The sequence below is a fragment of the Callospermophilus lateralis genome, chromosome 7 (genome assembly GCF_048772815.1).
Source record: "Callospermophilus lateralis isolate mCalLat2 chromosome 7, mCalLat2.hap1, whole genome shotgun sequence".
Classification (NCBI taxonomy): domain Eukaryota; kingdom Metazoa; phylum Chordata; class Mammalia; order Rodentia; family Sciuridae; genus Callospermophilus; species Callospermophilus lateralis.
Window position 1 is genome coordinate 135444808 of NC_135311.1, and position 14225 is coordinate 135459032.

The 14225-nt window shown below is 56.7% G+C and overlaps 1 protein-coding gene across 4 annotated transcripts in view; it reads left to right on the plus strand.

Annotated features, from left to right (window-relative positions):
- The first annotated feature begins 10546 nt into the window (after window positions 1-10546).
- Dhrs3 (dehydrogenase/reductase 3) overlaps window positions 10547-14225 on the plus strand; it is a 32653-nt gene continuing 28974 nt past the window's right edge. Inside the window, exons 1-2 of one of the 4 annotated variants that reach the window (XM_076861257.2) lie at window positions 10560-11538; window positions 11705-11854. In XM_076861257.2, the coding sequence (XP_076717372.1) occupies window positions 11705-11854 (150 nt within the window). In that variant the 5' untranslated portion in view covers window positions 10560-11538. Of the gene's footprint in view, window positions 11855-12300; window positions 12323-12849; window positions 12871-14225 lie in introns of those variants that run through there. The other 3 variants (XM_076861256.2, XM_076861261.1, XM_076861260.1) reach the window with 3 other exon arrangements.

Consider the following 14225-nt stretch of genomic DNA (forward strand, 5'->3'; position numbering starts at 1 on the left):
AGGTTACTATCCAGGAGCAATTTGGCAGGGGAAGGGAGGAAGAGAAGGACAATTTAGAACATCTATCAAGCATCAAGCACTGTCCATGGTCTTAAAGTGACAGCCAGCGACGTGAAGGATGCAGCTCTCATTTAAAATCTGAGGGAAGAGGCACGCGGAGGTGGGGGCCGGCCTGTCTGCATTTCAGGCTTCCTGACGCAACAGGCACTTCCAGTACTGCTGCCAGGCGGGGTAGCCAACACGCACACTCAACCTGTCCCACTTTGTCCCTCTTCCCCCAAAGCAGCCTCAGGAAGCGTCCCATCCCCCAGGGAGGTCCTGGGCTTCCGGAAGGCTGGTCACCTACCCTGAGTTTACAAACCTGCTGCTTCCTCTGAGGCCCGAGCCTCCGCGGGCCCCACAGTCGTCCAGTGTTCCACTAAGATGAAGTAAAGACCCGATGTGATCTGAACAAAGTGTTTTTATAAACTCATGAAAAGAGGCCTTATTAGAGAGGACGTGGGGGAGGGAGCTGGGGCTGCAGGCCGGCTGACGGTGTTCTGCAGGCCCCTGGCAAGCCGTGATCATTAGCAGATTATGTTCTGGGTAAACTCAGTGTCAGCTCCATATTATGGGATTTTATGGGATTTATGCACAGAACTTTCCTACAAAGCAAGGTATTATAGGACGGATTAGGCGGCTCCAAGAAGCCAGGGTCCCAGCCCCCTCTCTGCCTTATCTCTGAGGAGAGTTCTCGGAGGCCTGGGGCAGGGACCTGTGGCGGGACCCCAGGACTTACAGCATCCTGCTGGCTCTAAAGCAGCCACTTCAACAGAAAGATCATTGAGTGGATTTTTCTTAGCAGAAACTCATTATAAAACACTGTGAATATATAAAAAGACATTAAAACAAGATAAAATCACATAGAGTGCTCATCCGGGGGCAGCGGGAACCTGCTGAGTTTCCTCCTGCCTTTTCCCCTGCATGCACGTGTGTGCGACCGTGCGTGTGTATGTATGTGTGTGTGTGTGTGTGCGCACGGGCGCGCGTGTGCACACACGGGTGCGTGCCCCTGTGTGTGCATGCAGAGAGCCAGAGGCAGGCCAATCTAGGGCAGGGGGCAGAGAGAATGGGCTTCGAAGCCAAACTGAGCTAAATTCTGGTTCCAGACCTGCCCCCCTGGGCAGAGGTGCCTCAGGTCCCTGTCCACAGATGTCAAACAGGGCTGTGGATCCCAACCCCAGGGAGTTGTTTGGCTTAAATGAGGTTAAATTAAATGAAAATAAAGTACTTAGTGGCACATGGCACACACGGTGAATCCCAGTCTGGTAGCCACTAAGGAGTGTGTGCCTCAGGCTTCTCCTCTCACGTCCATTCTGGTGACTCAGTCCCGGGTTCTGGTATTTAAGGGTTTCATTGCTACAAACATGGGGAAATGGACTTCTGCTACGGTCTGGGTGAGTGTCCCCTGAGGGCCGTGTGTTAAAGGTTCGGTCCCTAGGGTGCCACTCTAGGCAGGTGGTGGAACCTTTGAGAAGTCCTGAGGTCAGTGGGGGGTGCCTTCAAAGGGGACTAGTCTCTTCCTGTCTGCTCCCTGACTCATGGGGCGAGAGGTCTGCTCCGCCACACACTCTTTCATGATGCTGAAAGCCACGAGGCCACTCATCTTGGCCTGGAAATTTCGGGACTGAAAACCAAAGCAAACCTTTTGTCTTTAACAGTTAACCTTGCCTCAGGTATTTCATTATAACGACAGAAAGTCAACTAAAATAACTTCTATTCCCAGGGAACTAAATTGTTTTTGAGCATAAAATTCCCAACAATACCCTCCTTTCTAGACTACATTTTAAATGATGTCATCTATTGTCAACATCATACACATGGGTTTTGGCTTGTTGTTCATTTCCTTCATGATGAACTGCCTCAGCATGAACCCAATAAGCTCCTGACTGAGGCTGCAGATTCACGACCTCCCGAGGACCTGATTGTTCCATCTGTCCCATCAACACCACTTAACCCTGTTTGGAAGTTTCCCCTCCTCCCTGGCCTCAGTTTCCTCATCTGTTAAGTGGGGATGGCAACAGATATCCTGCAGTCAGAGGTTACTAGAGCTAAGAGACTTCTCCATGAGAAGCCCCAGGCATAGGACTGGAAGTGCTCAGTAAATGGTAAGAGTCTCCTTCAGTTTGTCAAGTTTGAGACAAACCTTATTTTTTCCTGCAGGTTGTGGGGGTGAATCTTGGTGCTGGGGGTGGAACCCAAGACCTTGAGCCTGCTAGGCCAGCAGGCCACCACGACGTGCTCGGGCTGAGACGTAATCTTCTTATTTCAAACTTACGCACTTTCTTGTGTCTGTGTTCTTCCATGAACTGACCTAGGGCAACACGCAGGGAGAGGCCGAACCATTGGCTCCCGGGGCTTCCCAACACTGGAGCTGCTGGAGACAGAACCCCGGGCCGGCAGCACCGTCACACCCCGGGCCACTGACAGCCACAGAGGCAGATGGCCCAGGGCCCGGTACGTGCTGCCTTCCACCCACTGCAGGACAAGGCCGTGCTGGTCAGAGGCTTCGTCAGTCCTTCCCGAGAGGCATCAAGCCTCAGCCCAGGTCCCAGGTTAGGCCCTGCAGGTTCTGACTCCTGCTTGGCTGGTTCCAAGCCTGAGGACTCCGGCAAGCGACTTGACATTCGGGGCTCTCAGTTCCCTCATTTGTTTGGGCTAAATCAGACAGGACCTTTAAGGAGCTGGAGATGGCCCCCAGGACGCGGCAGGCACCTGGTAAATGTTGGCTGGCTGGGCTCCCTGGGTCTTAGCGGCCCATCTTCAGTGGCTATAACTGAACGCCCCAGACTGGGTAACTCACAAGAAAAAGAGGTTTGCTGGGCTCGGGCTTCTGAAGGTTGGGAAATTCAAGATGAGGCAGCTGCACCTGGTGAGGCCCATATTGCCCGTGGAGACCCTGCAGAGTCCTAAGTGGACCCAGGCATCCCATGGCCAGAGGGACTGGGAATCCAGGTCTCAGGTGTCTCCTTCTTTTTTCTTTCTTTGAGGCCGGTCTCAGGGCTCACCGTCCTGCCCAGGCTGGTCTCAGTCTCCTGGGCTCCAGCCACCCTCCCACTGCTGGCGGGACTGCGGCATCTTAAAAACCCACCGGATGAGGGCCCCAGCCCCAGGCCTCAATCGCCTCCCCACAGTCCCACCCATCAATGTCGTCACTGGGAGAAGTTTCCACTCTTAATACCTCCCCCTGCCCAGGGTAAATGTCGACGGGACTGGGGGGCGGGGGGCGGGGGCTTCCCACCACAGCACACTGTCCGTCTTGTTGCTTTTGGTCAAGCCACTGGTGAAACCCAGCCTCCTTAGGGCCTCTCACTCCTTACAGTGAAGGGGAGCTCGGGCCAGCCCTGGGGGCGCATTCCCAGAAAGCCTGGAGGAAGCAGATCCTGGTCTTCTAAGACCCTCCACACCTGTTCTTAGGCAGTGAGAGGCTGAGGTTTGTTGTTGATCTCCAAGGTTCCACGGGAGACACTGGCCAAGGACCCTCCAGGGCTCAAATCTGGCCAGAAGCATTTTCCTACACAAAGGATATTTTTTGCATGTTTCAATGGTTAGAAAATGATCAAAAAAAAAAAGACTCTTTCATGACATGTGCCCATTGTTTAAGATCCAAATTTCAGTGTCCATACAATGGAGGTTTTTTTTTAGGGGGGTGAACCCAGAGGTGCTTAACCACTGAGTCACATCCCCAGCCCTTTTTATTTATTTATTTATTTTTTGAGACAGTGTCTCACTAAGTTGCTTAGGGCCTCTCTAAGTTGCCGAGACTGGCCTCTAACGTGTGATCCTCCCACCTCAGCCTCCTGAGTCACTGGGATTACAGGCGTGCACCACCACGCCCGGCTCATGCCCCTGTGCACCCCCTGTGGAGGCCTTGGGGCTGCCAAAGCAGAGGTGACAACTTGAGGCTACAGAGACAGAAGGGCCCACACAGCCCTTTACAGAAAAGATTCCTGATTTCAATTCTGGGTTGAGGCCAAGGATGTAGCCTTCCCCGGGCCCCAGCTGGGTCCCCACCCACCCGGCTCCACCCTCACCCCCAGGCTACCCAAGAGAGTAGCCAGCAGAAGGCAACTAACAGCCACTGGGCTTCCGGTCCCTGCGGACACCTCACCAGGACTTCACAGCACCAGCCCCACTCCTACCTCAGGGACAGGAAACAAAGGCTCAGGGGCCAGTCACCTGCCCCAGCTCCCACAGCTAAGCAGCAGCTTCAAACCACAGCTGTTTAGAATGATCTGACCAGGGGCAGGAGGGGGGAGAGGGCCACCAGGTGCCTCCTGGCCTCGGCCCCAGTTTTCTCAGGTGACTCGCCCCCTGGGACCTGTTCCCTAGCTCAGTGCACCCCCCACACCCATGTTCCTGCCCCATCCCGGCTCTGGCTCCAGCCTGTGCCCGCCCCTCTCCAATCCTGGCGGCCAGAATAAACAGTCTACCCCAGCGTCCCCAGCGTCCTCTCAGACAGCTCGCTGCGAACCCCTCTCCAGGCGGCTGGCCTGGGGTTCTGAAACTTAATGGAAGAGGAAGCCTCAGCCCTGCCCAGGAAAACGGCCACCTGTGGGGGGTGGGAGGGGCACCATCTGGGCTGAAAGGATCCATTCTACCTGCGTTTTATGTGTCTAGACCCGTGGGCCAGGAGGAAGGCTGGCCAGGAGAGGGGCCCGTTGGCAGAGGCTCTGGATAGGAAGGGGAGGTGGTTTACGAGGGTTTTAAACTGTCTCAAGTCTTCCAGACTCACTTTCCTGAATGCCGAGGCGCCCAAGCGTCCCCTCCCCACAGAGATCCCCCCAGCCTACGCCTGCACTCCTGTTTGCTTTGGCCAGGCAAGAGGCCCAGGCTGGACATCTTGGACAGTTCATGTGCCCCAGGCAGCCATGCTGGCAAAGACCCTCCAAGACCAGTTTTAAACCCTATGTGACACTCTTTCCACTAGACCAGAAGTGCTTCCCAATCCAGGCCTCTCGAAGCCACGCCGCTGGCCGGCTCTGCTCAGGGAAAAGAAGCCAATTGTGAGAGGAAGCGGGAGTGTCTGCTCGCACTCACGTGTGTCTGCATGTGTGAGTGGAGCACGGCACAGTTGCTGGTGTCTCCATCCTTCTCAAACTGGGCACGGCCGCACATGCCTGTAAGGCCAGCAACTCAGGCGGCTGAGGCAGGAGGACCACAAGTTCAAGGCCAGCCCCAGCAACTTAGAAGACCCTGTCTCCAATTAAAATAAAAAGGGCTGGGGATGTGACCCAGTACTAGAGTGCCCCTGGGTTCAGCCCCACCAGCATAAATAAATAAATAATGTTTTTGCTAGAGACAGAGGAATGGGTGGGGTGGGTGGGGCTCAGTGGCAGAGCACATGCCCAGCTTGCATAATGCCTGGGGATGGGTTCCATCCCCAGCAGCAGCAGCACACACACAAATGTGCGCAAACACACAGACACACACACACACACAGCTGGAGGAAAGGCCAGGCGAGGGGCAGAGTGGCTCAGCAGTGGGCACTAGCATTGCCTCCTGGAATTTGGCCCCCAAGATTTCTGTTCCTTGGAAGGACGGTGATCCTTGGGAAGCCCCTGAACTGTACCCCCATCATCACTCTGGCGACCCGGGGCCATCCCCGGCCTGAGCCCCCACACAGCATCCTTAGCACTGCTGCTGCATCCACCCTGAGCTCCCACTGTGTCCCAACCTGGTGGCCAGGCAGGCTTCTCAAACACAGATGCCAAGGTCCACCTGTGTGCTGGACCACCCCTCCCAAGGCCCCAGGCACACTGCAGAGGAAACGCAGTCCCCCATTCCTGTGCCCCTCACACCCCAGTGGGCACAGGGGCTCCCAGGGCTCTTGTTGGATGAGATGCAGGGTCGGGTGGATTCGGGGGGTCTGAGCGGAGTCTGCACTTGTCACACGTGCCCAAGTGATGCAGACGCCCCTGGCCCAGGGTCCACACTGTGACCACGCAGCCCCCACCCCAGTGCCAACCCCACCCACCCACCCCCTGCCCTGCCCCACAAAACCCCTTTGGCACCCACCTCCCAGTTCTGCTTGCTGTCCCAGCCCCCAAGCATGCCCTGCCTGGGGCTCCCTGTCCCTCCAGGAGGACTCTGTCCACCAGAGGTCCTGGGGGGTGGGACACTGCACTCTGCTCAAACATTATCTCAGAAAGGCTTCCCACCACCCTGCGCCTATCACTCCCCTACCCACCCATCACTGTCCCCACGCCCCTGGTGACTCTCCCCAGCACCTAATAACTCTGTCCTCACAAACCCCACTACTGGCCCCGCCCACCCTGCTGCACTGGGGACCCCAAAGCTCATTACTGAAGGCTTGTTCTCCAGTGTGACCGTGTCCCCAGGTTGGGCTTTGGGACGTGATGGACTCTCGAGGGCCCCACCGTCACCCCGGGCTGGGCCCACGATGGCTTCCGGGCTGAACGGGCTGCTGGGAGGAGGGAAACTCTAGGAGGGGGGCTGTTGGAGGGAGTGGGTCCTGGGGGCCACCCACTGCTCTGTCCCCCCTTCCTGTGGTCAAGTAGGGCTCCCCATGTGGCAAGGGAGGAAGCCAGCCCCCGGGCAAGGGCTCTGCTGTTCTGCTCACCGCTGTCTGTCGGCACCTAGATCAGAGCCTGGCAAGAGTGTGGGTGACTGAAGACACACCTCAGGGGACATTTCACGCCCCTGCTCCTGACATCTGGCTTCAGTGACTCCGTTTCTGCCCTGGGGAAAGCTGACCTGGCGTCAGTGCCCCACACAAAATGAAGCACAAATCCCGGAGGGTGGCAGAGGGTGTCAGCCAGAGCACGGGGCCAGAGCAGGGGCCCAGGGTGACGGATGGTCACAGGTCCACAAAGCCAGCCTGGCCCACCCTCCAGAACCCTCCAGAAGCTCCAACCCCAGGTGAGACTCTGAGGACACCCCAGCAGTCGGGGGGCAGCAGGATGGCCAGAGGGTGCTTGGGCCAGCCTCGGCGGGGAGGGGCCTCTCGGGGGGCTTTGGGGAGCAGGATGCATGGCCCTGTCCCCCCAGGAGGAAGGTCGGGCGGGGGTAACCCTGAAATGAGGGCATGCCAGCCCCAGCTCTGCAGGGCAGCTGACCGACCATGCCCCTGCCCCTCCAGAGCCGGTCCACCATCCTGCCTCACTGGCATCCGTGGAGCTAGTGAGAGCCACAGGCCGAGGAAGGAGGAGCCCAAGTGGTGGCAGAAGAGTCAGGGAAGCTTCATGCAGGCGCCGCATGTGACATGGGGACACAGAGAGGGAGCAGTGGTGGTCATCTTCCCCTCCACCCAGCAACCAGCAACCACCTGCCCAGTCTCCGTGAAGATGCTGGTTCTGGAAGGCTGGGAAGGGAGCCCGGGAATCCCTGGGTGGTTCTCTCCTGCTGGTCTGAGGCTTATATGCTTTGAAAGTAAATGGAGCACCTCCACCTCTTAGCAGCTGTTGGTCTTGCTGAGGCTGGTCAGAACTTATGATCCTCCTGCCTCAGCCCACCGAGCTGATGGGATTCCAGGGTCGCACCTCGAGCCCAGAAGATGAGTGACTTCTGTCTCTCTCAGTAAGACAAGGCTCGAGACCCACTTTTTAAAATTGTTGGCTCTTGGGGCCCAACTTTCAGCCGCAGTGGTGGTAAAGAATATGCCTTGTAAATGAAGAACACGCAGCCTGTGTATGCTTGGAACTGGGGAAGAATGGTCCAAGAAAGATGGAACCGGCTCCAGTGGTCGGGGAACAGCTACCACCCAGTGGCCCAGGCAGGGCCGGCTTCCTGGGCAGTCTACCTCTAACTCTAAGGCTCGGAGCCTCTCAGGGCTCCCTCCGCTCACCAAGGTCAGGAGGCAGCTCAGCCACAGCTCCAGCCTCCCTGTCTGGCCTCACACCTCCCTGGCTGGCAGGACTGAGTCATGGAAAAAGTTAGCACTCCAGGCTGCAGCTCACCTCTCCCACCAAGCCCACAAAGGCCCCTTTCACATTTTCTGGAGGGGAGTGCAGACAGTGTGGGGCTCTCCTCCCAGGCCTGGACGTGAAATTTCAAACTTCACCCTGGAGTGAGATTCTGTACCTCCCGCCCCGAGGAAACTGAGAGAGGAGGTGGAGGATGAGGGGACTGGGAAGGACGTGTCCCGTGCCGTCCTCACTGAAACCACAAGGACCTTTAGGCCTGGCCTGCTGACCTGCACACCTCCAGCCTGGTGCCCCTGTGCCCTGGGATTTGTGGGGTGTTTACAGTCGTTCTTATTAAGGAAATGGCTGTCAATCAAGGTAATTCTAGCCCCAATGCTCCTCCCTGGCAGCTGATGCTGGGGGAGTCTGAGGCTCACAGGAATGCCAAACCATACTCCACATCCTGAAGGTGAACCTCGCAGAAACAGAGCCACCACCTACCTCTGGCTGCCCCTAGGGTCTGCCATTCTCTTTTGACGTGTTCACAGAAAACTTCATCCCAAACTCGATGGGAAGCACCTGTGTGGCCCTGATGGAGTCACAATGATCTACTGAGACTGTTTCCTGCTGCACTGGGTGGCACAATGACACCTACCTCCCCAGGCTGCTAGGGGAATTAAATGAGAAAATGTGTGCAGGGCCCATGTGCAAGTCCATTTGGGTTTCTCAGTCTCCTTCCCCCCACAGCCACCCTCCATCCCAATCACACGCCCAAGAGATATAAGTGGGACCTAGTGGTCACCCAGATGGTCCAGCATCAGACAGCGCAAGGTAGCTGCTTGGGGTAACCATGCTTCTGTAGATGGGTTGCTGGATGATACCTCCGTGCTTTGGTGTTTTCTGCCATGAAAAGGTGAAGGGGACTAAGATCTTTGCAAGTCCTTTTAGACTCAAGGTGTTAACTTTATGTGGAGGGAAAAAAAGCACAGTTGGACCCAAGAAGGACTGCGGTCAGCTGGAAGCTTGGGCAGCTTGGATGTGTAGTGTCTGACACTGGCCACTAGGTGGCTCCAAGGATAACAGATGAGCACAGAGTCAGGCACAGTCTGGGGGGTACCCAGCTTTGAGTCCTCTTCAGAGGCCTGGTGGGTCTGTCTTTGCCAGGCTGGAATTTCTGTCCTAGTTTTATAACTTCAAAGATGGAAAAAAGCAGTCCCCAGACTGCATTCCCGCCTTTAGTGGGGTGCTGGGAGTCGGGGAAGACAGTGGGCTGCCCTGGGCCATCCTCTTGGAGGGTGGGGTGGAAGCAGCCCTTGGAGCCTGGGAACCTGGCCCTCCCCCTCCCCCTTCCCTCTTGCCAGAGTGGGGTGGGGTGGGGAGAGGAATGAAGTTTGGATTTGGATCCCTCCCTGCTGCACTTCCTGGCTGGGTAACCTGGAAAATGGGCTGTGGGTGCCGCTGCTGCAAAGTCAGTGGGAAGATTACATGTTAGGACACAGGCCCTCGGTGTAGGGCGTTGAGTTCTGATCTTTCTCTCCCTTTTGCTCTTCCAGCAGTTCCCATTCACCCCGAAGGAAGGAAGATCTTCACCTGCCAAACTTCTCCCCAGAACCACAGTGCCTTTGCTGGTGAAAAGGTAGTCCCCAGTCCTCTCTTCCCCAAATCAGCATTTCTCAAAGTGACTTTCTCACCCACCCAGAGCATCCATCCAAAGAACCTACCCCGTGCACCCAGACCTGCTGAATCAGAACCTCTGGAGCTGAGGCCCAGGCCTCCCAGTCTGAACAAGTCTCAGACTGGAAAAGGCTGCCCCAGATTACAGGGCAGCTCCCTGGCTCACTCTCCCTCCTCAGCCCAGGGACGTCGAGAGGGGGCGGGAGGCAAGTCCCATCAGCACTTTTCACTGGGGCTGCTTTTTCGGGTGACTCACCTCCCAGACTTCCTCCAACAGACAGCTCTAAATAGCTCAGTCCCACCCTCCAGCAGGGAGACCTTCTTGCTGGGAAAGGCAGAAGATAGCAAGGTGGGTGCCAGACACCCCAAAGGCGACCCAAAGAGAGGAGCTGCTCCTTGCGCAGCCCAAAATTCGGGTTTAAGATGTTTTGTTTACAGTCTTTTGTTATTAAGGAAATTGCTGTCAGTCAAGGTAATTCTAGCCCCGATGAGCAATAAATATGCTCCCAGCTAATCTTATGGGGATTTTATTGGCACCTGGGGCGGAGGTTCCTTTACCCTGCCCACCCCCACCCCCCAAAAACAAAACCCTGCTTCCCAGTGGGTCCCCCCACCCCCTCAAGCAACGTGTGAGACTTGGATCAGACTTAGAAAGTACACTCTGTAAAGATAGAGGGCGTCTGGGCAAAGATGGGGCGTGGCTTCCTGGCTGTACCTGGAGGCAGGGGATGACCAAGTGACCTGAAATAAACTCTAGGCGACCTGGTTGGATCGAGGCATGCGCGAGCTCCCCGGAGCCTGCCCCGCACGCTGGGGTGGTCACCTGGCCCGGGCCAAGAAGAATGTCTCTGGGAGGAGCCGGCTCGCTGGAGTCGGTTCCAGCGTGTTCGAGTTCCAGCTGCGAGCCCTCAGGGACACCGGCGGCAAGTCCCGGCTTGCAGAGACAGGAGCCGGTCCCAGGAGTGAGCGAGTCGCAGCGAGCCCGTGTGCGCGCCCAGGCGCGCGCCCCGCGACGGCGCAGGGGGAGGGGAGGTCGCTGCAGCCACTCAGAGGAACGGTAGTGAAGCCTCGGAACAACTTTAACTGTCAATCAGACTTAATGGGGTATTAAAAAAAAAAATGGGGGGTGGGGAGGGCCGCCCTCTTGCTCCGCGCCGCAGCTGCCCCAGGAGCGAATGAATAACGCCGCGCAGACGATCCACTCATCCGATCCACGCGCGCTCCACGCCCGGGCCCTCTCCAAGTTGGAAAGGACAAAAAGAAGGCAATAAATCTAAAAGGAAGAGAGAGGGAACCGGATTGAGCGGCAACTCCCAGCTTCTGCTGGAAGAGAGGGAGGGAGCCGGAGAGAGCGAGCGAGCGCGCGCAAGGGCGAGCCCTGCACGTAAAGAAACTGACACCCGGACCCCCCACTTCTCCTGCACGTTGCTGGCAATCAGATCGCGTTTAAGCAATTTCCTGAGCCCGAGAATAGCAATGAGTCGGGAGACTTTTGCGGGCTGAAATTGGGAGCTCCAAGCACTTTTCCCCCACTTTTTTTTTTTTTTTTCCTGGAGAAGGGGGCGCGCTACAATTTGGAAACAGCTTTTTTTTTTTTTTTTTTTTTTTTAATCTTGCACTTTGAAACCGCGGGACTGTGGCAGGGTGCGCGCGGGTGGTTGGTGCCTTTTTTTTTTTTTTTTTTTTTTTTTTTTCCTTTCCCTGCCTAAACTCCTCTGTCAGTCTGTAAACATTACCTGAGAATTCCCCAGCCGGCACGGCTGCTAGGGCAAGAAACTTCTTGTTAGAACTTCCCACCTCCGGCTTCCCCTCCACCCCTCCACGGTCCCAACCTTATAAGACGCTTTTTCTCCTCCCGAGGATTCATCCTTTTTTTTTTTTTTTTTAAGTCCCCCCCCACCACCAACTTTTCTCAGCCGGTGCTTTGCATTTGTGGAAAGGTCATTTCAAGAGTGACCAGGTGGGACGCCTCTCTTTTTTATTCAGTTTATTTATTATTGTTTTGGGGTGTTTTCTTTTTTAATTCCTGTTTTGTTCAGTCCGGGGAGTTTCGCCCCCTGCCCGGCTCCGCGGCGCGGAGGATGGTGTGGAAATGGCTGGGCGCCTTGGTGGTGTTCCCTCTGCAGATGATCTATCTGGTGGCGAAAGCAGCCGTCGGATTGGTGCTGCCCGCCAAGCTGCGGGACCTGTCGCGGGAGAACGTCCTCATCACCGGCGGCGGGAGAGGCATTGGGCGCCAGCTGGCTCGCGAGTTTGCAGAGCGCGGCGTCAGAAAGGTACGTGGGCACCGCGACTCCCGGGAGTGGGCGCTGAGGGCCAGGGGCCCTTGGCGCGGGGTGCCCCCACCTGCTGCGGCCGCCCGACCCCTCGCCCGGGAGCTGAGTGTCTCTGGCCCCCCACTCCCCTGCGCCACACGCCAGCGCTGAGCTCCTCGGTTTCACCTTGTGGATTTCCCGACACCAGACTGCCTATTTTGGCAGGTCCCGAGCTCTTCGGCTCCTGGGGGATCGGTGGCTGGCTGTTTGCCCCCATCCCGAAACTTAGGAGACCCACCCATTCTCCACGTGTTGTGATCCCCCTTGGCCTCCCCCCCCCAGTGCCACCACCCGCTGAGTTCAGGGTGTGCGCGCTCCCTGGTAGAGCGGGGAGCCGCCTGCTAGTTGGCTCGGTGTTTTCCTTGGCAACCCCCTTCCCAGCCCCAACCTGGCGGACTGGACTGCAGCTCTAACGACACTGGAGAGGGGGTACTTGGTTTGGTCTTGAAAAGGAAGGAGAGGGTCTTGGCAGCACAGGCACTAGAAGGCCCAGGTGGAAATTAGGACAGAGGAGGAGGGGGTAACCAGCAGCTGATAAAGAGCCCTTGTTCTCACCTTCGACCCTGCCCCCTCCCCCAACACAGCCTTGGGGAGGTGGCACCGAGGGGAGGGTCCTGCTCGCTGGGCACTGCCTTTAATATTTTGGGTGTCCCAGCACCTCCTGTTTCCGTTTTTGGAGACCTGGTGCTGCAGAAGTGGGGAGGGTGAGCCGCTGTCACCCCAGTCCCAACTCAGCTGGGTTGACTCACCCAGTGACAAGAGCAATCGAGAGAGGGATTTGAGGCCGGCAGGCCAGGCCGTCTCCAGCCAGCCCTGTGAAGAGGAAGAGCGAAAACAGGGAATTAGTTTGAAACTTAAACTGTTGTGAACCAGGGGGCGAGAGGACCAGCAAAGCCAGCTGATCTGACACGGAGCCACATACCTTGGGGATTAAGTAAATATGTACTGTAGAAAACCGAACCTGCATGTAATTCCAGGTTGCTTTTGTTTTGTTAAATACTGCCCTGAGATTTACAATCCCTCCGGGGTGGCTCGGACTGGGACTGAACTTCGGAGTCTGAACTATCAGCCAAAGCTGATTGCCGATTAACTCTTCCTTAGCCAGGCTGGCAGGGCCTGTCACCACCAAGCTAGTGGGGGGCCAGCTGTCCACGACTCCCTCTTCTCCTTGGGTGGCTTAGACAGCTGCTTGACCTTGCCGTTGGAAGGAGAGTTTGGAAGTGTTTTTAACCCTTGGACGTGCGAGTAAGAGGAAGGAAGGTTTGCTCTCAGCAGTTTCACTTCCTTCCCTGGATGCCCCAGGGCAGGGCTTCTGCCTGAGCCCTTGGCCGAGGGGGGATCCTTGGGAGGGCAGGCTGGGGAGGGGATTGTTTGGGACAGTTGTGTGTGATTGTCATTCCTTAGCTGTCTGCAACCCACAGAGGCTTCTGAATCTTCCAGCTGGCCCAAGTCCTGAGGCTTGTAACTGACTGCAGTAGGCTTGGGGAGTTCTTGATCGACCTGGAAAAACTTGACTGACCATAAACAATCCTACATGAAGGAAGGCCATGGCATGGGAGGGGGTATAACGTGCAGGTGGGGCCCGCCAGTTCATGCACTGGAAGCCTCGGCTCCACCTGCCTTGGAAAGGGACACCCTCTTCCAGGAAATAAGCCTGGGGCCAATTGCAAATGTGTCTTAAATTGGTAGCAGGCTCACCCAAACCGGACCCACAGGGCCCTGCAACTTCCCAGTGCCATTCATACCAGGGTCAGTCATGGACCTGGCAGGATGACCACGAGGGATCCCTGCAGCTCATAATGATCTGACCCATTACTGGGGCTGCTTTCTAATGAGACTTCCGCTTGCTGTCATGGTGGGCAATATGGAATTCCAGCTTCTTGCCAGAGTGCATCTGGGGCCAGTGAGTGGACTTTGGGACAATCCCCAGGGCCAGGAGTGTTTCAAGGTTCGATGGCCTTGGGGACAAAGGACCAAGTGTTGTGGGAGTTGGGAATTTACAAGAGAAACAGCTGAGTGGGCTGGGGACAGGTGTGAATAGTGAGCTTGAGGGTCGCCCAGGAGCACTGGGCAGGGCTGGCACCTGGCAGCCTACGTTGCTGTTGGGCAGTGGCTTTCCCTGAGAGCCCTCCCTGCCCGGGTTCTGATGGGAGTAAATCTGGAGGGGAGAGGTCCCAAAAGGGGAAAGAAAGGAGGCGTGTCAGTGCCCCTCCAAACAGCTGACCTGTCCAGGAGGAGGGGGGTGACAACCCAGTTTCCATAACGGCCTTGAGTGAAGCGATTGGGGGACATTTGTGAGTGGTAGAGCGTCCCAGGCTGCAAGCTGATCCAA